At 34.2% G+C, this 27,670-nt stretch overlaps 1 protein-coding gene and 1 long non-coding RNA gene across 4 annotated transcripts; one reads left to right on the forward strand and one right to left on the reverse strand.

Annotated features, from left to right (window-relative positions):
• Positions 1-114: 114 nt before the first annotated feature.
• Positions 115-26,827, reverse strand: LOC121729306 (zinc finger and BTB domain-containing protein 41-like). 3 transcript variants are annotated; one of them, XM_042117777.1, is made up of 28 exons: positions 26,565-26,827; positions 26,012-26,182; positions 25,634-25,759; positions 24,867-24,963; positions 21,505-21,649; positions 20,966-21,089; positions 20,428-20,564; positions 16,045-16,130; positions 15,344-15,455; positions 14,549-14,748; positions 10,760-10,857; positions 9,384-9,447; positions 9,216-9,274; positions 9,071-9,122; positions 8,750-8,988; positions 8,325-8,391; positions 7,215-7,321; positions 7,017-7,102; positions 6,393-6,528; positions 5,906-6,079; positions 5,302-5,423; positions 4,360-4,453; positions 3,769-3,843; positions 2,754-2,814; positions 1,889-2,010; positions 1,520-1,607; positions 738-832; positions 115-598 (listed from the first exon to the last, which is right to left on the reverse strand). In XM_042117777.1, exons 1-27 carry the CDS (start codon positions 26,715-26,717, stop codon positions 759-761), a joined length of 3,069 nt encoding a protein of 1,022 aa, XP_041973711.1. In that variant the 5' UTR covers positions 26,718-26,827; the 3' UTR covers positions 115-598; positions 738-758. The 3 variants fall into 3 exon arrangements, with proteins under 3 accessions (XP_041973711.1, XP_041973710.1, XP_041973712.1); XM_042117776.1 differs by having other exon boundaries at positions 738-835; positions 26,565-26,826; XM_042117778.1 differs by lacking the exons at positions 16,045-16,130; positions 20,428-20,564; positions 20,966-21,089; positions 21,505-21,649 and having other exon boundaries at positions 738-835; positions 26,565-26,824.
• On the forward strand, positions 5,059-24,255 carry LOC121729308. Its single transcript, XR_006035950.1, has 3 exons — positions 5,059-5,128; positions 6,654-6,655; positions 24,245-24,255. It is a non-coding gene; the product is annotated as an uncharacterized LOC121729308 (long non-coding RNA).
• Positions 26,828-27,670: the final 843 nt, after the last annotated feature.

The following is a 27,670-nucleotide window of genomic DNA, read 5'->3' on the forward strand; positions in this document are numbered from 1 at the left end:
GTACCAACAATAATTAAGGATGCCAACATTAGGCTATTTTCCCCTTTATATTATTTAGTTTTTACTATATATTTATAAGTCGTTAATGCCAAGAGGGTTTAATTAAAAAAAATCTGTAATAATGTGACACTTATTATTATCATAAGTCATAACTTTCTATTACATTGATATTGTCTTAAATCTTAATACAAATATAACTTTTAATTTAAAAGGCATACCTATATGACATAGTTTTAAATGTAGTCTGTATTTGTATACAAAATAATATTGAACATAATTGTGACGGAAAACATACACTACATAAATTAACATAGTCACAGCTACAGACATAATAAAAGTTAAAATAATTACTGTTAGTAAAAACAATATATGCACAAATCAGCAAACTGTATAAAAGAAAGACAATCCTTTCCACTATTCCACACAAAACGTTTCGTATTTCATGCATAAAGCTAAGCGAGCTTAAAGAAACTAAAACTTAAAACTTATTTGGATTAAATATTAATACTCCTGTCTCTTTGAAACACAGATCTATTTAAAATTTCACCACTTACTCTATACACTAAATATCCAGTGACAATATTTACAAATAACGTTACTGTCGCACTCAGAGTGGAACATTAATTACTTAAATGTAATTAATTCAAAATTTTGACATAAGCCCCATACATTATCTGTCAAACTCTTCATTAAATTGAAGCTTAATCATAATAAAATGTCTCCGAGTACGGCGGTTAGTGTAATAACTATTTAAATGTCTAAACTTCGTCTAGATCGCACCGAGTCGGGGCCGCTTTAGGTATGTCCTTTTTGGGCGACGCTTCTTTGGGTGCTTCTGAAAACAAAACGTACTATCAATGTTTATTATTATTATACTATAGTAATTTTATTGCATTCAATATAAATAACCTATCCTCATGTCAGCAGTGCTAGCATAACAACAGTAGACATAGGAAAGAATCGACATACTGACATATTTTATCGACAGAATGGCTGATATCCATTGATTAATTGTCACTTTGTCTTGTCTGTTACTTTGTCTATCCTTCCGTAGAAAGAAACAGTTTCTATGGTGGCCATGCTACGCCTGCAGCGTGCCTAGCATACGCCAACGAGATATCTCACTCTACATGTTTTCTCGATGTTTGATGGTTTGTCTCTTCATCTCAATTGACTCTAGCATGACAAACATTTTTTCTCGCGTAGATCTATCATCGAAATAACACATTTTTATAGAGTTGTCGAGATTTTGACATTATGAGACGAGTAGTTTTTAATTATCTCGAGAGTGAGATATCTCGTTGGCGTATGCTAGGCAGGCAGGACGGCAATAGAGCTGGAAATACACGAGTCCATAATAATATAACGGGCGTGTTCAAAACACCGTCCGTTTAAAAAAAATATATACTATAGACAGTGTGTTTTTGCGACAGCAATGCAGAAGATTCGGCAGGTATGATTGTACTAATATCGAATATGAATTAGGTTTAATTCAAATTTCAAACTACTAAGTACTAACCGCTAGTTTCGCCTACTAAGGTAGACTTGATGTTGGCTGGGTCTGAGGTCGGTAACTTTATACCCTGCTTCAGCACCATTGTCCCATCCTATAACAAAATATAATTTTTATTTGTGTTGTTTAACCTTTGACCTGTTTTGTCCCATATCCGAGACGTAGTTACAAACATACTTTCTCTATTCTTCATGCCAACTATGTAGTTAAACAATATTTGTCCTTATCTAATATGTTATGAACATCGCTTGACAAACAAAACAAGCAAAATATTTCGTTTAAATTATAACATCTGTAAAGAGTTTTATCAGCAGACACATTATAAAAGGGTCTTAAAAAAGTTTATAAAATACTACACAATTTAATAATACACACCTTCATTTCAACAAGTCCCTTCTTAGCCATAGCTTCCACTTCTGCTCGAGTCATGACTATTTTCTGGACCTTCACAACTTTCTTGCCAATTTGCATTTCGCACAGGTCGCCGGAGGTAACAGCTGAAATTTTAAAATTATATTTATAAAAAATTGGTTGTCTGTAAAATTGGTTTACGGCATAAAGTTGATATACCTAGCGGAATAGAGCAACAATCTCGTGCTGTCAAAGGAAACCAAAATTGATTTTCATCTGTGTGAAAAATATGTGTACGTATACACTTACACAAGCATGATTGAACATGAATTCTATGAGATTAAATTGTCAACGTGCGGCACGTGCCGACTGGACGTCAAAAAAAGAGTGCTGCTGTCATGTATCACACGTCTCTTTTTACCACGCAGTGTTACTGACAGTGACATCTCTCTTGCTCAGGCCTTTGTTTCTCTATTCCGCTAGGTATATTAACTTTATAGTTTACGGACGGTAGTTTGACGTGTCACGTGACAACTACGAACTGAATCGATGATGAGCCGATCATCTCTCGTGCCGCGCTCTCGCTTGCGGAACGCGACAACGACGTCATCTATTTCATGCAGACCGTAGCGAGTCATTAGACGTTGTCAAGTCAAAAAAATATACAGAAAGTAAACTGCATTTGTAGTTGAAAACCGCACAAACTAAAAAATTTATGTACTAGTGACGCAGCCGATCTTTGTGCGACACGCAAACGAAGCTCGCATATATTAATCTATATTCAAATTACATATATTTTTTAATTAAACTTGTGACGTAAAAATGTCTTAAGATTAGAACATTTTTGACTATGGTATAGGTTTACTGGTATTGTATGTCAAATACTCACGTCTAGCATTCGCTGGTAAAGGCAGCGGCTTCACTCCAGGCGGTAATGCCTTCATGGGGACCTGACATAAAACGAAAATAAGGTATAAGTAATAATAACAATAAAAAATTTTTAATTCTCCTTTTTAGGATCAAAGTTCTTAATTAAAACTCAAATTATTCCAACCTACACTTAACATACGGTTTTCGAGTGTCATTTCATTAATATGCGGGGGACTTTGCCCTCGGCCCGTACTGCGCCCTCCCAAACTCCACCTCCTGGGATTGTTGCTTACATCAAAATGGTGTCGCGTCGTTAGTGTTAACTTTTAAGAGCTCGCCTGACTCTAAAAATCAAACATCGTCCTTCTCTCTTCACACTCACGCCCGTCTTTCATATGCCAGGTGAAAAAGGACGGCGCGGAATCATTGCCGAGTTAGTTTTACTTGAATAAAAGACGAACTATAATGATTATGAAAAAAGTGTTTTGAGCAAATTTAGGTTTTATCAATGCCTTTTTAGATATGAAAAAATATTAAAGAAAAGACAGCAAACTTCGAAGATCCAAGCAAAAATGTGTCTAAAACAAGGTTTTTTGTAAAAAAGAAACTAACGAGCATTTTTTGAGTAATCGTGTTTTCATCTTGAGCATTTCATCTTTATGAACTGAAGTTACTTGTGTCAAAAAATCAGTTTTCTAGGCCTTACAGATTTTGAGATCTAGGTTAAAGTATGTAGTCAAGTTAGGGTCATATGCGCTCTTAATTCTCCTTTGTAGGAATATAGTTATTAATTAAAAGTCAATTTATTCCAACCTAAAGTAAACATACAGTTTACGAGTGACATTTGATCAATATGCTTTTCCGTCGACAAAAATTATCCATTTCCGTTATTATACTATGTTAATGCGGACGAAGTCGCGGGCAACAGCTATAATATTATTCCGTTTTAACGCAAGCGAAGCTGCGGGTAAAAGCTAGTTGAGTAATAATTAGATGTAATGAAGTGATAATACTTTCTCAATAATTTTTTATACCTTTTTGAGCGTCTGTCCACCTGGATAGACCATCATAGGCGGTGGTGACTTCACTTCTGGGGTACTGTTTGACGGCTGTAAAAAAATAGTATAATTACAATGACTGCTTACCGAATCGAAAGTACTGTCACAATTATATAAAAATATACAGTAGACTACCTTAATTTTGGTATAACTGTGGTGGTTAAAACTTAAAATAATAATAGTATACTTTTATTATTTTAAGTTAGTAGGTAAAGCACGCATTTTTTTTCAAAAGTTATTGCATTTGTCATTGGCTCTTAATATGTATGCAAAGTTTTGAATTAATTAGATTACTGGAGATAGGTAAAAATCGTGCTCAAAGATTTAGTTACATACATATACAGCGCATATTAATAACACTAGCTATTTGACCGAGCTTTGCTCGGTATTCGATAGATCACGAATAAAATGACATTTTCTAAAAAATATTCCTAGCTAGATCGATTTATCGCCCCCGAAACCCCTTATATACTAAATTTCATGAAAATCTTTGGAGCCGATTCCGAGATTCCAATTACATATATATTTATATACAAGAAAGATAAGATCTAAGGCGCAAAACCTTACCTTATTTCCTTCCAGTAAGTCTTTCAGCTTACTACTGCTTGGTTCTCCCTTCTCTTCATCTGACCCCTCAGACTCTTTTTTCACTTTAGCCGGTCTGAGAAAAAAAAAATAACAGTGCTTGTATCAAGCAAAATAGACAAAACACCCGGACTATAATCAATAATGGGTCTCACACCGGACACTGGCCATTGCCCTAATAAAAGTTGGAAACAACGGGACGAACCCATTCGCATCTACGACCTACAAATCAAGTGTGTTGCTCTAAATCACTGGACCTGATCTATTTTAATAAAAAATAATTGTGACTTTTGTTAGTCTTGCTTAAAATCTAAAACGGTTGTACCGATTTCACTAATGTTAGTCTTGAAATATTCTTGGAAGTCCAGGGAAGGTTTATATTAACAGGGAAGTGATACCACAGAATACATAATCAGTACCTTACGGTACAGAAGTTTCAGTCCCGAGTTTAGGTATGATAAACGCAAGCGTCCGGTCACCGGACTAGTCTCAATAGGCTGGCACTCGCTCGAGTTGTCGCACACGCAGCGCACGCATCCGCGAAACAAAAGTAAATTGTTAGAATAGTAACCGGCCGCCGCGCTGCCGCGCCGCTCGCTTGACAGCCCTGGCAGATTGAAGCGAGACGGCAGGCAGTTATTACTATGAACGCTAAACGCAATGCAAAAGGTTGAAATTAGATTATTTTCCAGAATAGTAGGTAAACATCTCAGCGATTTCGCGCCGTTTGTATGGAAGTGAGACAGGCCTGGTGATACGGAGTTCACCAGGCCATCCTGTTATGCCGCGGCCGCACATGCGTCTATCGTACGAAGCTTCGTGCTATGAGACGATACCATTGGACGATACACGCAGTATGCAGAATAGTATAGTTTTAAGCACGAAGCACTACGCAGAACAACATTAGAAGAGTAGTATACTCACACAGGCGTGACGTCTTTCCGCGGTCGTCCGCGTTTCCTGGGCGGCGCGGCGGGAGTGGCGGTAGGCGGGGCCGCGGGCTTCGGCGACTGCTTCACGCTCGGCCGCCGGCCGCGCGGACGGGACTAAAACAAAAGTTGTTTTGTTACAAAAACTATTATTAAGTATCGAAAGATGAGAACATTATTTTTTGTAGCTATGCTATTAATTGAAATAAAATATTATAATGTAGTTTGTGTAAAATAATATAGTCGATGTGTCGACATTCTGCTTAAAATTTTACATACTGTAAAATTTCAGAATATATAAAATAAAGTTAATCAGGGAAAGTTCGGACACAGGGTAAGTCCGGATGATTCAAGTTAACGCTAAATTAAACTATAGTTACGGTACAGTACTACAGTTTGCGGTTGCAGGGCAGTATGAAGTATATGCCCGTAGTGCCAGACAAAAAAAAAAAACACTGACTAGTTTAGTGAAAAGTTGAATTATCCGGACTTACCTTGTGTCCGAACTCCGAGCATACCCTGATTAGCCTTACTTATAGTTAAAAAAAAATTAGAGAAAACGGTCATAAAATAATTCAGTCATCTCGAGGACACCTCACCTCGACTTCCGTGTACTCCTCATCATCATCGTCCTCGGTATCGTCGTCTGACTCCGCCTGCGGTTTGTCGCGCACCATCTTCGCGTAGTTCCTGATCTTGGACGGCCGCGTGGACCGACGGACGCCCTCGTCCGCACTCTTGTCGCTCGAGTTGCCGCCATTTTTGAGTAGCGACTGAAAATAAATAAAGCAGTCAACAAAATTGCACTGGAAAAAAATCACATTTCGAATATACATCCGCTTCGAAGGAGAAATAAAAAGTAACTTGCACAAGGAGAACATAGTAATTAGTAACGTAACAATAATTTAAATATTTACGAAATTAATACTTAATTCGGCAACATGGAATAAGATAATAATTTGTAAATAACACCTATTTTTAAGTATTACCAGAGACATATTACATTGTGACAATTATTATTTAAATATCTGTGTTAATGATCGACGACAGTCCCCAAAAAGCATTGAGGTTAAATTGTAGAGGCACCTTTGATTCTTTTTCTTCTTTCTCATTGCCATTGGTTTTTGGTTCTTTCTCTTTAACTTCCTTGGGCTCTTTATTTTCTTTGGTAGGCACTTTCTTAGATATGACTCCTTTCGTAGACTTCTTCTCTTCACTAGATCTACAAAAAGAAATTAATGAATTACTTATACAGTTTCGTGTTAAACTTAGCTCTAATACATAGATACTGTGCCTTTGCTCAAATTTCATTCGATGTATCTGCCTAAATTACCGTACGCAACTAAGCTGTTACATAGTTTTTTTTAAATTAAATCTAATAAGTATATAAAATTCTTGTGTCACAATGTTAGATAGCGTACTCCTCCGAAACGGCTTTACTGATTTTAACCAAATTTTATATGCATATTCAGTGGGTCTGAGAATCGGCTGCTGGGTATTTTTTATATTGATAAGTGCATTTGTTGAATAAATAATAGTAAATTATTACAACTCGAGACTGACGGCGACCATTGTTTGTGCGACGGGATAGCGATGGGCATTGCCATGGTGACGTACTCATTTAGTCACTTCAATAAAATAATACGGGCGAAATACTTTATATGGCCAAGAAACGTTTGCCGGGTCAGCTAATATTATTATATTATTTACTTTAATTTTGGTGTAGAAGTGTGCAGTGGTCTTCTGTTTTTGAGGTTCGCGTCGGTTGGTTTAGCTGGAGTCTTTGAAGAGTTTGTCTGAAATTCATAGAAACATTAACAGAAAAAATGTATTGTCATTTGATAGGAACTTTATTATATTTTTCATAAAGGAATTAATTATAATTACTGTAATGACCAAAGTTCTTACCCGTTTCAGATCTTGTAATTCTTTCTCCAAGAGTCGTAATGTTTTGTCTCCTACGCCGGAGCTGCTTTCAACTTTAGTCAATGGCTTTTCTTTTTTCACTGCAACAACTGCAAAAATAAAATATAAAATATTTAAACTAGAACACTCGTTATTCCGTCACGCCAAAGTTCTTTATCGCGCGGGAACCGTACCTTTTACCGGGGTTAAAAGTATCCTATGTCCTTTCCCGGGACTCACTATAGTTTGTGCGTTTTATGATGATATGCGTGACACATTATAATTGACAAAAGTAGGTAAGTTACCTAACAAAAATTAATCGATAGTTTAAAAATATCGAATCACTTCGTAAAGGAAGTGGTGCCGGCGATTTAAGATGGCCGCCCTTTTTTATCGATTTGATTTCGATTCAACAGAGTCAATCTCCATTGACGTTCCGTTTCATGTAGTGATGTAACGAATGTTGGATTTTTCAGATTCGCGAACGCGAATGCGATTGCGAATATTTATCTTCAACATTCGCGAATGCGAATATTTTAAAATTTCAAAAAAAGCGCGCGTAAAATGTTCGACAGGTCTGACGTTTCGTGTCGACATAACCGAACCGATATTGCTTATAGTCTGTCAAGAAAGTGAAGAAATTAAAAAGTGGCAACATCGTAGTGTCATCCCATTTTTCTTAGATTGATTTGAAAGGGAAAGACACTAAGATGTTGCCACTTTTTAATTTCTTCACTTTCTTGACAGACTATAATTGAATGAATTTAGTCACAGAAAGTTCATTCTAAAAGTTTTGTTTTGTTTTGAGGTTAGTTTTATGTTTCAAGTAAGTAATTGTTTAGTTTTTTAGTAAATAGAAATTGTAAACTTTATTTAAGAATGATAGTAAAGTAATAATATACTACTAAATGAATGCAAACCTTACATAGTTGTAACAAGGCTGATTAATGTTAGATTTGATAAGATCTCTGAAGTTCTTTTTTCATAAATGACTAATGAGGCTTTAATTTACAATGTAGAAGTATGATTTAATAAAAATATCTAAGTGTTATCTATTGTATTATTATATTATTTCATTATTATACTTTTATGAAAGTTGGTAAAACAATTTACCTTCCGTATGTTGTTCAGGTTTTAATTTGGGTTCCTTTTCTTCTTCAGACCAAACGATATCCAGTAACTGTAAAAAAGGTAAACAGTTACTATTATATTACCATAAAATTGTAAATACCGTTAAATTTAAAAACAAGTTTCAAGAAAAATACTGTAGAACGGAAAGCTATTAGCTGATTGGTTGAACAGAATACAGAATAATAAAATATGGCGGCGCAAATTCTGTTCAGCCAATCAGCGCGCGAGGTGATATCAACATGACCGACATTTTAGACAGAACGAGCAAGCTTTCATTTGCTAATTGTACCGTTATTTCCCTGGAGCTGCAGTCACAGCAGGAAAAAAATCATTATTCTTAACCTTCCCTGGACCTTCAAAATTATAAAATATTTTTTTATTTATCTAGATAATATATTCTCATATACCTGAGTATTGCTCTTTTTCGCTGGCGGCTTGGGAGATTCGCTGGGTGTTTCATTCTTCTCTATGGTAACAGGTGCAGCAACATTTACAGCAACAGGTACAGCAACAGGTACAACAACAGGTACAGCAACAGGTGCAGCGGGTTTGTATATCGTTTGCTCCGACAGTATCGTGATTGGCGGTTTCTTTATTACTGTTGTGGTAATTGGCGTCTCAATTGGCGGTGCCTCTGCTTCACTCTCTGAAAAAAAAGAAAAAAAAGTAGGTACTGAAATAAGTTAAACCTTTGGCTAAGAATTTTTTTAAAGGTAAAAGGTTGTTACCTTCAGAATTTGCATTTTCAGTTATATTTTTACTCTTATTGGATCCCTTTATCTGAAACGACAGAATCACGAAATATAAAAAATAATATTATTCTTCAAAACATAACATTAAGTGTACAAATAAAATAATATGTAAACAACATACCAAAAATTCGTCAGGTTTCTTTATTTCTATGACCATGTTATTCTCATCCTCTTCTTTTACTGTAAAAAATAAGCTTCTATAATATAAATCAATCATAATTTTAATAGGTATTATTATTTGCACTTTTAATCTGAAAACATGTGTTTTGAAGTTAACTAAAAAACATACCGTTAATTGCATTGTCTTCGTCTTCATCTTCCGCTTCCATCTCTGCTGCCTCGTCATGAACATCCTGAAAAATAATTTTAAATAAAGTCGAGTGTGTTCCGAAACTCTTAACAGTACGCAGGTCAGTGTGATTTGATTGCTTTATTGGCTATTAAGACACCGCCTTGGCCAGTATAAATAGTCTTCAAACACTTACAAGCTTTTGGGTACTACGATATAAAAACATTAAGCTTAATAATTATCCGTAACTAGAACATCTAGTAACAGATTTGTTTTTAATTAAATTCGTTTATAGGGAACTGTACAATTTCCGGGATAAAAACTACTTATAAGGGACTTCTGGGAATTTCTATACCTACACTAAACGGGTTCAGTGGTATACTTGTGAATAGGTAACAGACAGACACACTTTCGCATAACATAATGTTTTTGGACGTGGGAGTGGGAATGGGCCGGCTCGAGCGGAGAAATACCACGGGCTCACAGAAAATCGGCGTGAAACAGCGATTGCGCTGCGTTTCGCTGAGTGAGTGAGTTTACCGGAGGCCCAATCCCCTACCCTTTTCCCTTCCCTTTCCTCTCCTATTCCTTCCCTACCCTCCTCTATTCCCTTCCCTACCCTCCCCTATTACCCTATTCCCTCTTAAAAGGCCGGCAACGCACCTGCAGCTCTTCTGATGCTGCGAGTGTCCATGAGCGACGGAAGTTGATTTCCATAAGGTGACCCGTTTGCTCGTTTGCCCCCTTATTTCATAAAAAAAAAGTATACACGAAGACACTGACACTGACACTGACACTCGACAAAATGTCGGCACTAGTGTCGATTGCGTATATATAAATCTCAAAGGTGACTGACTGACTGACATAATGATCTATCAACGCACAGCCCAAACCACTGGACGGATCAGGCTGAAATTTGGCATGCAGATAGATGTTATGACGTAGGCATCCGCTAAGAAAGGATTTTGATCAATTCTACCCCCAAGGGGTTAAAAGATTGTATACACAATAATACTTGTCAACGCGAGCGAAACCGCGGGCAAAAGCTTGTTCCACATATAGTTATTAGTTAATAAGGGTAAGTTCGGATACAGGGTAAGTCTAGATAATTCAAGGTAACGCTAAATTGAACTACAGTTAATTACGTTACGGTACTACAGTTTGCGGTTGCCACGCGGTATGGCGTATATGCGCCGTAGCGCCAGGCAAAAAAAGCACAGACTAGTGACTTATTTAGTGATAAGTTGAATTATCCGAACTTGCCCTGTGTCCGAACTATGATTAACCTTATATTATACATTGAGTGTTTAGTGTCTGGTGTGACGGTGTATCCTTATCATTAGTGTGGATTTTTCTGCGATATCTTGTATGGATACCTGTTGCATTTCCTCCTCGTGAGCGCAAATCATGTGAGCGTCGAGCTTCTCCCGCGCAGTGAACACCAACTCGCAGAAGTCACACATAAATTCGTCGCCTGCGAACACAACAATTTATAGCTGTTCAGTATAAAATTTAAAGATTTTTCCATTACGATATTTTTAATCTCGACAATAATAATTATATTAAATTATTATAATTATATTATTCATTACTAAGGGTTCATTACTGATTTAAAATGACAATACAGGGCGCAAGTAAACCTTCCTGCCAAATTTGATATATTGATCCTTGTTAAAAATAAAAAAAACTTAGGCCCAATTTCACCAACGTCTGTTAGTGTTAACAGCTTGTTAAAATGTCATGTCTTCTCTTTCATTTATATGAAAAACGAAAGAGGTAACGTGATACTAATTTTAATTAAAGTTAATGCTCGATTAACTTTAACAGTCGTTGGTGAAATTGTGTCTTACACTTATAAAAATAAAAATACGTTATTTGTATACGAAAATATTGAGAAATAGCTTCCGAAAGGTATCCTAAAACACTACAATTATTAATGGACACGACGCGTCGCGCGCGCGCCTCCCCCCGCGTCACCTCCGCTTGTACCCACCGCCGCGAGTGACCGTTCTGCAACGATTTTAAATGGGACAAAATATTATGTCATAAATAAAAGCGGCCAAGTGCGAATTGGACTCGCCCATGAAGGGTTCCGCAGCAGTAATAAGGTTTATTTTAATGAAATTAAAAGGTTTTTGATTTATTTTTATATTTCAGTTGATTTAATGAAAATTAATTTATGGGTTACCATTTATGACGTATAAAAAAATACTTGCTAGATCTCGTTCAAAACAATTTTCGTTGGCAGTTTTTATAGTAATGTACATCATATATTATTTTTAGACTTATCATGCCCCTACTTTTGAAGTTAGGGGGGACACACACACACACACACACATTTTACCACTTTGGAAGAGTCTCTCTCGCAAACTATTCAGGTTAGAAAAAAATGACATGAGAAACATCAATATGATTTTTGAAGACCTATCCATAGATACCCTACACGTATAGGTTAGATGAAAAAAAAATTTTTTTGTTTCAGTTGTACCTATACCTATACTTATACCTACCCCTAACATTTTTAATAATTTTTCCATTTTTGTATCAAAATCTTAATGCGGTTTACATACTACATTTATACTTACCAATTTTCAATAGTATAGCTCTTATAGTTTCGGAGGAAAGTGGCTGTGACATACGGACGGACAGACAGGCAGACAGACAGACATGACGAATCTATAAGGGTTTCGTTTTTTGCCATTTGGTTACGGAACTCTAAAAATAACACCCAATTTTTTTTTCTCGTTATATTTAGGAGAGTGTATTCACTCTCCTAATGATACCTAAGCCCTGGGAAAAATTTGGCAGGAAGGTTTAATTGCACCCTGTATATTTTGGTATGCTTAATGCAACTTTAATTTTTTTAAGAAACACCTTTAAAATGCCACACAAGTGCTTCTCGCAGATTCACATGACAACTTTTCATATACCTAGGCCTTCTGTTTCATATCAAGATGCATAACAATAACAATTATTATTAGCATTTAAGTTATATCTACAATTCAATGTTTATAATGATAAATAAATGATTATAAAAAAAAGTAATAAGATCTAATGTGAATAGGAAAGGAAAAATAGTATACCTACTTAAAAATAAAGTAAAATCCTTGCATTATTTTTAAGTACACTATTGCAAACTAATGCATGCATATATACACACAATCCAAATCAAATTTTTAAAAGCTGGAAAACTGAAATTTGTCTTTTTATCCATTTTTTAACCGACTTCCAAAAACAAGGAGGTTATACGTTCGGCTGTGGATATGTTTTTTTTTTAATGTATGTTCAACGATTACTCCGCCGTTTGTGAACCGATTTTGAAATTTTTTGTTTTGTTATATTAGGTTTCACTCCAATTTGGTCCCATTTTCACAAAAGTGGTGATCTGATGATGGGATCCATGAGTAATCGAGGGAACTCCTCAAAATTCAAATGGAAACATATGGTTTTTTTGGTTTTATATGAAGTATTTCAGGCATATGTTACCAAAAAGTAAGATTTCGAACCAGTATACATCATGGTTCGAAGGTGGTGAACAGAACTCCTTACTCCTTATAGATACATATTTGGCGGTTTCGGCGTTGTCTTAAGAACTGAAAGCATATACTACTTTGCAAATTTAATTAATCATCATCATCATCACCAGACCAAGAATTATCTAATTATAACCCTATTGTTGGTACTTTTAATCGTCTTTAAGATCGAAACCCGAATTTGTCGAACGATTTAAAAAATTATAATGTTAATTCAATGTAAATGATTCGACCTTAGTGTTTAGGTTACCGAGTTAGCAATTTGATCATGAGATCTTTGAGATATGCTAATCTCCTTAAAAATACGGACGATTATATTTGAGCATAATATTAAATTATGTTGAGTTGATGAGTTTTCATTAGTGTAATGATAGAAAGAAAGTCACTGAACAGAACTTTAGAGCCTTTAAAGACAGGCGTATGAACATTAATTTTATCATTGCTTGATTAACGCCAAGCATATTATACAGTGGTATATGCTTGGAGTTGCTTAAGCAATAATTCTCAAGTGGTAGTGATCTCAGACAATGAGTTCTCACATCATGAAAGTGTATCCTGAATCCAAAGTCACTAAGCATAACACATTAGTCTGTACAGGAAACCTTATAAATGACTAAAAAGAGTGAAATTATTACTTTTAACAAAAAATTAAAACCGACTTCCAGGGTAAAAACAATAATAATTTATAATGAACAAAAAAGTATTAAATAATTTAATAATTCTTACTCTTTGAAGTGCCTTAGGCATAATTCTCCTAAACCTCAACTATTTCTGTACACAATATCTTCATTATTTGAAGTCGGTACCAGTTTTAAATATAAAAAATATTTTTTCATAGAACTCAGTATTATTATCTGGTACCGTCTTCAAAATAATGAAGATTGTGTACATAAATAGTTGAGGTTTAGGAGAATTATGCCTAAGGCACTTCAAAGAGTAAGAATTATTAAATTATTTAATACTATTTTGTTCATTATAAATTATTATTGTTTTTACCCTGGAAGTCGGTTTTAATAATTTATAATGTCTTGTGTAGGTCGAATGTGTTATTATTTTGATATTTGATATTAAACAATAAACCGTACATTTTGTAATGTTATTGTTATTTTCTTTCCCTCTAACTTCATTCACTGCAGCCCAACGAGTCTTGTTGTTCACACTGGTATCTGGCGTGATGATGAAAATGTCGCAACCTACGAATTGTTTTTGTTCTACAACTAATATTTGAATCAGATATTTCCAAGTGACCACCACCATTGTGACTGTAAGCTTTTATTTTGAGCCCTTTGAGAGTTTTTTGTGTAAGGATAATATGTGTAGGTGATTAATACTATATTTAAATCATTACAACAGCATTCTTATTTCGTATGTGTTTTAACTAATAATTTATTGTGTGCAAGTTATAACAAACCGTGTAACCTCTAAGAGCGAGTGCACATGGTGCTTTCCGTAAGCGTTGCGTCGACGCAGCGTTGTCTTAACGCGCCATGTCAACATATTGAGCGGTTATGCGTCAACATTGATGGGAAAATATCAAAGCGTTTTGATATACTCACAATTTATCCATGTCTAAACATTACCGCTACTGCATGCTTAACAAGTTCTAAAACAATCAGATACAATCTCACTGACCGGTAACATGGGACTTGATATGCGTAGTAACAGCGTCGACATCCTCAAACTTCTCCTGGCAGAGCGGGCAGGTGAGGCTCTGTGTGGCGTGTATGGCGGAGTGGTATATGAGCTCGTCCTGCGTGCTAAACGTGATGTCGCACTGCTCGCAGCGGAACTCCTCCGCACGGGGTTCGTTGCGGTGACGCACGCGCAAATGTCTGTGAAAATAAATAAGTCTTTATTCAGATTTATTTACGTCTAAATTTTATATATTATATTATATTTGTCAATATAATGGCTGGACAAGGAACATAAAACTTAAAAAGAAGTGCTCTGATTGGTGTTGTATGATAAAGATATGGGCGATTAAAACCTGTCTAGCAAAACAATATTCAGTAAGGACTTTGTTTGCATTAGCTGAGTTTCCGCGCTACCCGTTCTCACGGCGCGTAATACCACGAGCCGCGCCTTTAAAGTTACCGACTTCAATCGGGTCGGAGACACGCTGCTCGACCCACCCCGTTCACACGGCGCGTGGCTCGTGATATTACGCGCCGTGAGAAGCCAGCATAACTGATTTGTCTAAAAGCTTTAAAGAATTATGTCTTTATTATTTTAATAATTATGTTTTATAATATAATTATTATTTAAGTAATATTATTATAATTATGTAATATTAAAGTAACTAGATAATAAATGATTTAAGATAATTTTATTTAGACAAATAAAATATATCTTGCAAATAACAAATTTCATACAATTTTTTCACCATTAAAACCATCCCACCCCATATTTTACAGCCTCATAATATACCTCGTGTAATGATGTGACTTGATGAAGCTCTTGTCGCAGAACTTGCATGGGTAGGGCCTCACGCCGGCGTGGCCGCGCACGTGACGCGCCAGCTTCGTCACAGATGAGAACCCTGGAATATTCCACTACATAATAAGATGACGTCATCAACCTTTGTAACGCCACTAGTCCACCGACGCTGCGAACTGCGAAACAGCGGCGAAACGATTCACTGTCTCATCCGCCACACGACAATGCGTTATATTGCATCTCGCTCTATTCCTGTTTCGCATTAGTTTCGCGTTTCGCAGCTTCTGTGGACTAGAGGCGCAATAGTATTACGGCTCGACGCAGCGAGGCGAGACGCGTTTCGCCAATCGGTCAACCAAATATGCATGAAAAGAACGCATCGCTGCGCTGCGTCGTAATGTGCGCGTACCTTTAAGGTCTGGTCACAAGCGTCACACGTTTGCGTTACAGTGAATGTACAACCTCAATACGACAGAATCCTTACAAATTACAATCTACACATTATATTACAAAACATAATAATATAGTAGATAAACAAAACGGAAATGATAAAAAAACAAACTACATAATTTTGTATCACTTCCGTTAAAATAAAACTAAAATGCGTATGTTCATAGCTTAAAATAATAAAAAAAATATGTTAAAGTATAAAAAAGTAAAAAAAAAGTAAATATTAGTCTTCCCAAACTCACGCTCTGGGCAATACTCGCAGTGGAAACTCAGTGTTTTATTATGCACTACATCCTTATGTCGCTGCAGCAGTCCTCTTTCATTGAATCTGAAAACAAACCTCTGTTAAAAAAAACGAATGCTAATGTAGAATGTAGGATTGAAAAATTAATTAAAAAAACAATATTAATTGAACCCAAAACAAACCAATAAAAATCTATTTTACCACAACATCAAATAGTGTGTTAATTAGAGTGGACTTTCAGCTAAGTAGGTAATTAGTTATTCATATACAGGGTGCAATTAAACCTACCGGCCAAATTTTTTTTAGGGCTTAGTTATCATTGTGAGAGTCCATTTAATCAAAAAATAGAGTGTTAACACTAGAAAGACCGGAGCGGTCAAATGACCGCATTTTCGTTTTTGATTTGCGATATTTTTGTTACCGTTTCGTGAAATTCGTTTTCTTCTCGTGACATTTAATAATTTTCGATTGTTCAAATTGTGATAACGAGTTTTTAATGATTGCTCAATAATTATAAGTTTTAAATAACAACCTATCTAGAAAGACCGCAGCGGTCAATTGACCGCTTGAATAAAATTTCTAAAGAAAGTGGGTTTTTCTTGCAAGTTTTACTTTCTTTCAAATTTTTTATTATTATTATGTTTTGTTTGTATATTGTATTTGAAATTTGATTAAAAATTTATAAAAAAACTTGACTGAAATAGACTACTGTCGGATTAGAGGCGGCTCTTTAATATTAATTAGAAATAATTTAAAATTTAAGGAACGTAAAGATATTGTGAGTCTCTCTATTGAACGAACAATTGAAGTAGCTTGCATAGAGCTAAGTCATCTTATTATTGTGGGTGTATACAGGCCTCCTTCAGGGTTATTTGATACCTTTGAACAAACTATGGAACAAATATTGTCAAAAATATGTGCATCTAACAAAAGGGTTATTATATGTGGAGACTTTAATATTAATTTATTGGATTTAAATTCCACAACTGTTAGATTCACATCTTTATTTAAATAATATAACCTTTGCAATTTGTTTCATGAACCTACAAGAGTCTGTGAGACCACAGCTACTTGTATTGATAACATATTTACAAATCTCATTCCCGATAAAAAATAAATAATAAGTTAAGCTCTGATCACTGTGGACAGTTAGCATCATTTAATGTCAATTGCGATAATAACGTAAAGGATAATCTTGTTTGTTCCTGTGACTACAAAACGTATTGAGCAATTTAGAAGTAAATTAAATTCAAATATTCAGTCATTGGGTAGATAAAATAGCTCAGATGAAGCTTTTAATAATTTGTTTAAGGTAATAAGAACACAATTTAATACAGTATTTACTTCTAAAACAGTTAGAATCGATAATAAAAAAAAAACAGATTTATTGAATGGGCAATTAAAGGAATTAAAATAAGTAGGCAAAGATTATATGAATTATATGATGAGAGGTGTAGCAACAGTAGTAAATCATTTATAGCATATGTTAAAAATTATTCTAAAACCTTCAGAAAAGTTTGTAAAGCTGCTAAGGCTCTATATATCAAAAATAAAATTAAAAATTCTAAAAATAAAATCAAAACTACATGGAAGGTTATATCTGGTGAGACTGGAAACTTTCACCTGTCGTAACACTGATTTTGAATTATACTTTGAAAATAAAAAGATTACAAATAATCTCGAAGTTGCGACGGTTTTTGAAAAGTTTTTTGCTGACATTCCGGTCTCAACTACAAAAAATCTAAATTCCTCACCAGAAGCTGCTGAAAAGCTACTCAGAGACAATGTAAAGCGATGTGATGTCAATTTTAAGTTTAGGGAAATTAGCCCTAGAGATATTATTGATACCTTTAAATTGTTGAATATTAAAAATACTACTGATCTCTGGGGCATGTCTACAAAAAATATTAAATCGATAATTGACATCATAGCTCCATCTGGCAATAATTTTCAATGACAGCATTAAGAGTGGTGTTTTTCCTGACTTAATGAAGCACAGTAAGGTCGTACCTTTATTTAAAGCGGGAATTAAATCAGATCCGACTAATTACCGGCCTATTTCGATTTTACCGACTCTTAGTAAAATATTTGAAAAAATAATTTTACAGCAATTACTGTTACATTTTAATTTAAATAATTTATTACACAATAACCAATACGGTTTTACTAAGGGTCGTTCCACAACGGATGCTGGTATAGGTCTTCTTTGTAGCATATTTGAAGCTTGGGAGGAGTCACAGGATGCCTTAGGTATTTTTTGTGACCTCTCTAAGGCATTTGACTGTGTCGAGCATGCTACTTTAGTCAAAAAATTGCACCACTATGGCATAAGGGACTCAGCACTCAGCCTTTTGACTTCTTACCTCAAAAATAGGACTCAAAGGGTTGAAGTTAATAGTAAAAGATCCAATGGGACCAAAATAGAATTAGGTGTACCACAGGGATCCATTTTAGGACCATTTCTTTTTCTCATCTACATTAATGACTTACCTTATCTAGTTAAGGATAATGAGATAGTACTTTTTGCTGATGACACTTCACTTATTTTTAAAGTGAAGCGACGGCAGTCAAATTACGACGAGGTAAATAGTGCTCTCTCAAAAATAGTACATTGGTTTAATGTTAATAACTTACTTTTAAACTCTAAGAAAACCAAATGTTTAAAATTTACTTTGCCCAATGTTAGGCAAGTTCAAACCAATTTACTATTAAATGATGAGAAAATGAATTTGGTGGACTCCACTGTATTCTTAGGCATTACGTTAGATAGTAAATTACAGTGGGGTCCTCATATTGCTAATCTTGCAGGTAAGCTCAGTTCTGCAGCATATGCAGTCAGAAAAATTAGAGAAATTTCTGATGAAGACACGGCAAGACTAGTTTATTTTAGTTATTTTCACAGTAGAATGTCTTATGGTATCCTAACGCTGCCGACATAAGCTTTTGAATCTTTGAGAGAAAAGTTTAAAGAAATTGGTATTCTAACTGTTGCTTCTCAATACATTTTGGATAATGTATTGTATGTTAGAAAGAATTTAATTAAATTTAAAACTAAAAGTGATAGTCACGGTAGAAACACTAGAAATAGGCACAAGCTGGAAATACCAGTGATCAGACTTAGCAAAATAAGTAAATCTTTTAAAGGTCAATGTATACGCCTTTACAATAAAATCCCGGAAAACGTTCAAAATCTATCAATTAATAAATTTAAAAAAGTAATTAAAGAACGTTTGTGTGCCAAAGTCTACTATACGGTCAACGATTTCCTAAACGATAGCACATCTTGGGAGTAGGATGGCTGCTTGCAAGGCTGCTTCTACATTAATTATATCTGACTTACAATTGTGTATTGTACTGTTTTGATATTGTAACGTAGTTCAAGTTTTTTGCCTAATGAAACCCTGTTTTTTGAAAATTATCAACGTTACTACAAAAATCTGTGTCATATTTCATAGTATTGTTGACTGAGTTGACCTAACACAGCCAAGGTTTATTAGTAGTTCAAATTTCAATAAAATATTTATGCGGAGTTAATTTTATTTTTTGTTTTACCTACACAAACGAAGCGAATAACAAACTAAAGGTTGCAAATTGTAGTTCTATGAAAATATGATAAAAATTGTTATATTTATGCTAATTTGAAGTATATTTCATTTCTAAAGCATATTTTATGTACTTTTTAAGCTTTAGTGATAAAAGATTTTTATATTGTGATCAAAAATACGACACGATAATAGTTTTGTCCTCCAATAGGGTATTTTCATCAAGATGTTCATGGCTTCTAGACGTGAATTATTACATATATAGAACATAAGAGTAACTTTACCATTTTATTGCTAAAATGAGAAAATATAAAATCTGAAAAAAAAAAACGGTATTTTATGCTCAAATACAGGAACAAAACCAATAAATCTTGTGGAGTCATTATAATGTCATTTTATCAATAGCAGGTCTATAAAATGCTTTTTAAATAAATTTCTTGAATGTTTGTTCTATAATTTAATTTAGTTACATTTATAAATGATTACATGATCAATAAAAGGCAAAAGCAAAATAGTAAGACACACAAAAAAATGTAAAACATATGATGGGTCATTTGACCGCTCTTGGTCTTTCTAGGAAGTTCAGAATTCCGGTCTTTCTAGTGTTAATTTTTTACAATAACATGTTTTATCCCACTTAAAATGGCTGCAGAACGGTCACTTCGCGGCGGTGGGTAGAGCGGGGATGACGCGCGCGCGGGCATAGTAGGTAGGCCTTTAGAGATACCTACCATTGGTCCGGCAACTAACGCAGCGAGAAAAACCGGCAAAAAAAATTGACACAGGGCCATTTTTACTAAAAATATGGAAAAATATATACTGTACTATAAGGTACATACGTTTTATCACACTGGGAGCATGGGTATGGTCTTGGCGCATGTATATGCTTCTTCTTGTGAGCCTTAAACTCTTCCAATGAAAGGAAAGAGGCTGGACACTTTGAACATACATGTTGAGGCAAATCGGCATGAATAAACTAAAAAAAAATTACGTTAAAAACAAAGGCTATAATTTTATTAGTTATTCGGTTTTATGCAATCATGTGGACATTATTTTTACTTCATTATAAGAAATTTATGTATTTATTTATAATAAAATTTAAAAATTAAATAAAAGGCTAAAAATTGTGTTTTTTTTGTGTGGGAACCCCACAATAGTCACAATAGATCCTCAAGGGTCGCAGTGACATCAGGGCTACTTGACCTGCCTTCAGCAAAAAAAAAAAAAGTGGGAACCCCCCCCCCTGGTTCCCACACAAAAAAACACAATTTTTAGCCTATTTTTGATCTATTGTGGTACGTAACCGTTCGTGCACGAGTCCATCTCGCACTTGGCCGATTTTTTTATTTCTTAACACAAATACACAGCAATACTTACTTTTTCATGTCGTTTAAGCAATATGTTCCTCTTGAATCGTTTGCCACACGCAACACACTGGAATGGCATCTCGTCAGAGTGGCGCACCAAATGAGTGGACAAATCATACTTATTGAAGAATTTCCTAAAAAAATTACAAACTTATTTAAAGTATCTACAATCTAGTATTAATTTCAACTTAACTGGGACAGAAAAACTTCTTTTAATGAGAAATAAGAAGATGCATCGACGATGAAATTTACACAATAGGATGAAGTTTACACAAAATGAAATTTACACAATAGGTTGGTCTCCACAACGCAGGGAATCCCAGTGTGGAGATCAGAGTTTGTGTAAGATTAGCGTGTAAGTTTCTTTAAGCGATATAAAGATTTGTATGTGTTTATAGGTTACTTCTAATGATGAGATTTGCATTTGGCTGACTCACTCATCAAAACACAAGATCGAAGAAGAGCAGTAGTTTGAGGTCGATTTAGCCATAACATTGATGGGGTCGTGCACATTTGTAAAACACACACTAAAATAAAATAAAAACTCACGCATCACATTTATCGCACTTCACCGTCCTAGCTCGGTGCTTCTGTGTCTTGTGCAGGTCGAGCAGCTGCTGCAGCGGGTATGTGCAGTCACACTCATCGCACGGCCAGCATCCCTCTATAGAATTCTTCTCAGATCTAACAGCTTCTGAATTGTAAAAGACAGAATTATTTCACGTGCGTGTCATAATTAAATTAAATTGTAAGCTACTTCAAAGTAAATGTACGCAGATTTTGATTACTGTTAACTTCTAAGTGTTGCCTGATACATCATCTTTTCCCGTAATATGAACCTCTTGAATTTAAAGAGGTATCAGACAGACGCAACATTTATTACTTATACGGAAAATTTTAAGTAGTATATATCAGCAATAATTGTTTAAATTAAGCAAAAATAAATAAAATAGAAATAATTCTCACCTTATCTCCACAACACAAACATGCCTCATTCTTCATTCTCCTATATTATATAAAACGACATGCCAAATTTCTATAATATAAAACTTATACAACTGAAAATAAATAATATATATGTAACTGAAACAAAAGCACTACTGAAATTAAAGTTTTAACTAGTATAGCTCTAAAACTAAGTATGAATTAAGACACCATACATTTAGCAACTAAAGTGCCCATCTATATCTATACATAACTAGCTGTTGCCCGCGACTTCGTCCGCGTGGACTTCAGTTTATAGCGCGCGATGTCAACAAAATTGGTGTCAAATGCTTTTATAAAAAAACCCTGGTACCCCTTAAATCAATACAGCTGTCCAGTGTGCACACAATAAGTATTTCATTTTTTTATATTAAACTTTATATTTTATGCCAAATTTTAACGCTTATTTAGCCCCCCAATTACACAACTTTACCCATAAACTATTTATCATTGATAGGTTTAAGGTTACGTCACTGCACAGATAAAGTACTGAGTTATTTAATACCTACCGTAGAATAGATCAACAATCGAAAAAAATCGAAACTTAGATGGAAGATGATACCACCTCTTATAGAAAGACTTTTGAGCAAGCGTCAGCGCGATGTAGAAGACGCACGGCGCCATCTATTATGAATTTTTGGAACTAACTTAATTTGAACAAATTTACGCATTTTCACCCCCTTACAACCCTTTTTTTCAGTAAAAAAGTAGCATATGTCCTTTCTCAGGCTTTAGACTATCTGTATACAAAATTTCATTACAATCGGTTCGGTAGTTTTGGCGTGAAAGCGAGACTGACAGACAGACAGAGATATAGAGATACTTTCGCATTTATAATATTAGTATAGATTATGTGCACACTGCACAGCTGTTTTTGGGTATTTTGATTAATTAAGGCGAGGCGAGCACTTTCAGCGCTGCCATTCCGGTGTAGCGCGGCCCTAAGAGGGGTACCAGTTACCAGGGTTTTAAAAAGTTTTTAAATTTGACACAAATTTTGTTGACACCGCGCGCTATAAGTAGATAGAAGTCGCGGGCAAAAGCTAGTTATGAATAAAAACAATATATAATAAAGTAGGTATGATTAGTTCTGTTACAATAATGAAGTAAAAAATAAAACGCCATCTGTTTTTATATGTTAGAATTAAAATGTTGATTGCATTGATATATTTTCTGGATGGAATACAGGCCAACACGGTACACTCGAACTCCTTTATTTTAGAGCGCCTTCTGTTGTCAACTCTTCATTTTATATGTTCTTTATTTTATGTGTGTGTTTGTAACTGTGATGTGCGCAATAAAGTATATTCATTCATTCATAATGCATGCATTTCTAATATATTATATTAGAAATGCAGTAGGAGTTCTATAAGATAAGATAGATTGATTATTATTATACCAAGTGATAATATTATTAAACATATTATTCTAACGTATTAAAAACTATAAACAAAAACATAATAACTAATTATAAGTACGATTAGTTCTATGTTACAATGAAGTAAAAAATAAAACGCCCATCTGTTGAATCGTATTAGAACTAAAATGTTCATTGCATCGATATATTTCTGGATTTTTTATAATATTATACATAAAATATATTTAAGATTTTTGAAATATTATTTTAATACACATCCAAGACCCAGGAACATTGAAAACTTTTTGTTCCGCCTGCGGGACTCGAACCCAGGACCCCCGGGATGAGCGCTGGCCACGCGCAATACGAATTAATTTTCATCGATATTTTCATGGAAATAAGAATTTTTCCCACATCAAAATGTAGCCTATGTCCTTTCTCAGACTCTAGAATAACTGTGTACAAAATTTCATTGCAATCGGTTCAGTAGTTTTGGCGTGAAAGCGAGACAGACAGACAGAGATATTTTCGCATTTATAATATTATTAGTATGGATAATAATATATAAAACAAAGTCGCTTTTTTTCCCTCATGTCCCTTTGTTCCCTTTAATCTTTAAAACTACGCAACGGATTTTGATGATTCTTTCAGTGTTAGATAGCCCATTTATCAAGGAAGGCTATAATGCTATATATTTTTATCACGCTAAGGCCCAATTTCACCAACAACTGATAAAGTTAATGCTTGATTTAGTTTCATGTTACCTCTTTCGTTTCTCATATGAATGAAAGAGAAGACATGACTTTTAACAAGCTGTTAACACTAACAGACGTTGGTGAAATTGGACCTAAGACTAATAGGAGCGAAGAAATAGAGGAAAATGTGGAAAAATTGGGGAAAATTATTTAAAAGGGCTAACTTGAACGCGCTAATCTCAGGAACTACTAGTCCGATTTGAAAAATTCTTTCAGTGTTAGATAGCCCATTTATTGAGTAAGGCTATAGGCTATATTTTATCACGCTAAGACTAATAGGAGAATGTGGGAAAAAACGGGGGAAATTATTTGAAAGGGCGTATCTCGCGAATTACTACTGGAGCAATTTATATGTTATTTGGCACAGATAAGAAGTAGACCACGTGGAGGATCATAGGCTATCGATTTTAATCATTTTTTCAGTGGCTATATATTTTATAGCCGTGCGACACCGGGGCGGGTCGCTAGTTTAAAGTATAATATACTGCAAAATACAATCCAATATAATATTATAATGCAAATATTATTTACTTACATGTATAGTGTCTACAATCCACAATGAATATTTATTACAAAAAGTTAATCTCTAATTAAATGTCATTTGCAATAATATTACAATAAAATGAAAAAGCAAATAACAAAAAATTGCTTATGAGTTATGAGTTATATTAATATTGTAATATCATAAAACCTGTATATTTAATTAGAGATTTAAATAGGAAATTAATACAATTGTAGTAGACAAATTTATAAATATTAAGCTATGAACACACGCACATTTTAAACCTAAATACTAGAATACCTCTAAATTCTACCTTTGTTTGTTCTGGAAGGTTTTATACTATCAGATGCTTTAGCTGATACAACTTTTATACAAGCTGTTTTTTCTTCACTGTCAATTCCATCTCCAATCTACAAAAAGTTCAAACATGTTAAGCATTATTTAATTTTTTTTTAAAATTCACAGATGTCTGTTGCGTTTATTTATTTTTATTGAAGCTACAGGTAACGGGATTGAGGGTATAAAAAATTGAATTATCCGTAAAAATCGACAAGATTTACTATGTTTTACAATATAACACTGTAAAACATAGTAAATTTTCAGATATACAAGTGCGAGTCGGACCAGTTCCATACTAGTATAGAGCGAATGTAGACAAAAATTTGGGTTTCTTTGTATAGGAGCCCCCCTTAAATATTTCACTTTATTTTAATTTTATTATTAATTATTGAAGTATAAATATAATTAAGGCTTTTATGAAAAGTTCAAGTGCCTATCTGTTACCATTATTGATTACGAGCAAAAAAAGCCAAAAAATCATGTTTCTTGTATGGGAGCTCCCCTTAATTATTAACTTTATTTTGTTATTAGTATTTGTTGTTACAGCGGCAACAGACCCTTTGGGTACAGAACCCTGAAAAGGTCTTGGTCACTAGCATGGGATGGTTGTGGTGTATTAGATGATGAATGTGTCTCATAACCAATGCTGTTAATATTTGTATTTTGTATTATTAAGAAGGTATTCTTAATATTTCAAATTGTATATAAATATTTTGTCACTTAAATTTCTAAAGTATTTACCTTTACATTATAAACATTGGAGTATTCCTCTTCCTCACTGTCGGAGGCATCTTGAGATGAAACTTGAACAGTCGCTCCACCTTCCACCACAGTTTTCATTATTACTTCTTTGGATGTTTTGGAAGCCTAAAAATTGAATTCATGGTAAAAATGTTAAGAACTCAACAAACCAGACATTCTTATATCAACAAATACCATAGAAGTTTAATAATTAATTATTAAAATTATATTTTTTTTAGGCGCGCTGCAGATGTCACACTTTTTGTGTGATCGAGTCTGCGGCTTACATACAGTCTGCATGGCGCGCGCCATATTATAATTATTAAAATTTTAATAAAACATTACAAGTTTGGGCACTTGTTCCTCAATAATACTCACTTTTATCAACGACGATGACCACTTGATAGGTTCTAGTGTGGTACCAGTTTGGATATAATGCAAAATATTTTCATCAGCTTGTCGGACAATATGTTTATACTCATAAAACAAGTTCATTAGGGTATTGCAGCGTTGACATATATAACAGGGCATCTTGTCTGATGGGAAAACCTGCGAAAAATCCGGGTAAATAAATTAATTTTTATCATTTGAGAATTATTTTTTAATCAAAGTTCAAATCCAGTAGGTGGAGCCACTAATCTAAAAATGCAAAATTTTATGAATAACTATAGAAAACCATGTATTCTTATAATTTTTATTTTATAGTAAAATAATATTTGATAATGACACACCATTTTATAATCAAGAATTAGCTAAGAACACGCGAGCATTAAAAGTTTTATAATAAAGACGCTAGGCGCCATTACGCCATGTAGACAAAACGATTGTCAATATAGGTGGCGTCTATTGAATAATTTAGCACAAATAAATAAATAATGATATGAAACAAACATAAAAAAATTTTATTATTAATTAAGAAAAAGATAAATACCTCAACTGAAATGCATGTTAAGATTTTTAAATGAAGATTTACAGAATCCTTTGATGTTTGGATTCTGTCATACAAATTCGCCAATGTATCACTGTCCGTCAAACAAAAACGGCATATTTTACGAGCACTTATATTCTCTTTTCTTTTCTCCATTATTAATTTTTAAAACTATTTATGAACAAACACAAAACTACTTTTATTTTTCAGATATTTTACACATAACCTTACATTTACAACTATCGCAAAATATAACTGAAATGACAGAAACTCAAACGACACCAGCGCCAGTGCTCAGTGGCGCCAATGTTGAAGAGACGCTTTTCATCTTGCCTAGCCATCTAGCGGTGAATTCAGAAAACTCAATAAAACAAATTAGGTACGCTACTCCTCAACAGATGGCCAATTTAATATATAATAAAAACAGTTTGAAAAAGTTTTTCGAAAAACCATAAAAAATAAAATAGTTGTCGTAATGGAAAGTTTGTATTATTTATAATAGGGATGATGACAAGGTCAAATATTAGCGAATTATACTTCGGGGGTTTGTCCTCGATATTAGTATACCTTTTTACACTGTAGTTTCACCTCTATTTGTTACCACGTCATAGCATCATTTTAGAGTCAAGAAAAAAATAAAAAGTTGTCTCTGGATTTCGATTGTCTCCATATTTTCCCGCCTCTTGTCTCTGATTTTCCGTTTCTCCTGTTACCTGCAACTCTAGAACCTTCATTCACTTTTGTGCTTGCCACGAACGCACTAAACTTTAAAACAAAATTATTTTCATACTAATTTTGGTTTCAAAATGCCTAAACGCAAAAACGAGAAGTCGTTAGATTATATTGTTAAAAAGTTAACAATATACTTAATCTAACCAAAGATTTGACATTTTGCATTGTAGTTAAAGTTATAGTTAAAGTTACAGTTACAAGTAAAGTTAAAGTTAGTTGGTGCAACCCAAGCTAAAGTACAAATATAATTAAGGATACTGTGAAAATTTCAGTGCTAGGCACTGAAATTTTCACAGTTGCCATTATTGATTACGAACATAAAAGGCCAAAAAAATTACGTTTGGTGTATGGGAGCCCCTCTTAAATATTTATTTCAC

This window comes from Aricia agestis, chromosome 8, assembly GCF_905147365.1.
Source record: "Aricia agestis chromosome 8, ilAriAges1.1, whole genome shotgun sequence".
In the NCBI taxonomy this organism is placed as follows: Eukaryota; Metazoa; Arthropoda; class Insecta; order Lepidoptera; family Lycaenidae; genus Aricia; species Aricia agestis.

Coding starts and splice junctions, on each gene's coding strand:
- LOC121729306 (XM_042117776.1), bottom strand. CDS start 26,717: ATGGAGAAAAGAAAAGAGAATATAAGTGCTCGTAAAATATGCCGTTTT. Junction 26,183..26,564: donor TAACATGCATTTCAGTTGAG/GTATTTATCTTT, acceptor GATTTTTCGCAG/GTTTTCCCATCAGACAAGAT. Junction 4,454..5,301: donor CGGAAAGACGTCACGCCTGT/GTGAGTATACTA, acceptor TTTTTTTCTCAG/ACCGGCTAAAGTGAAAAAAG.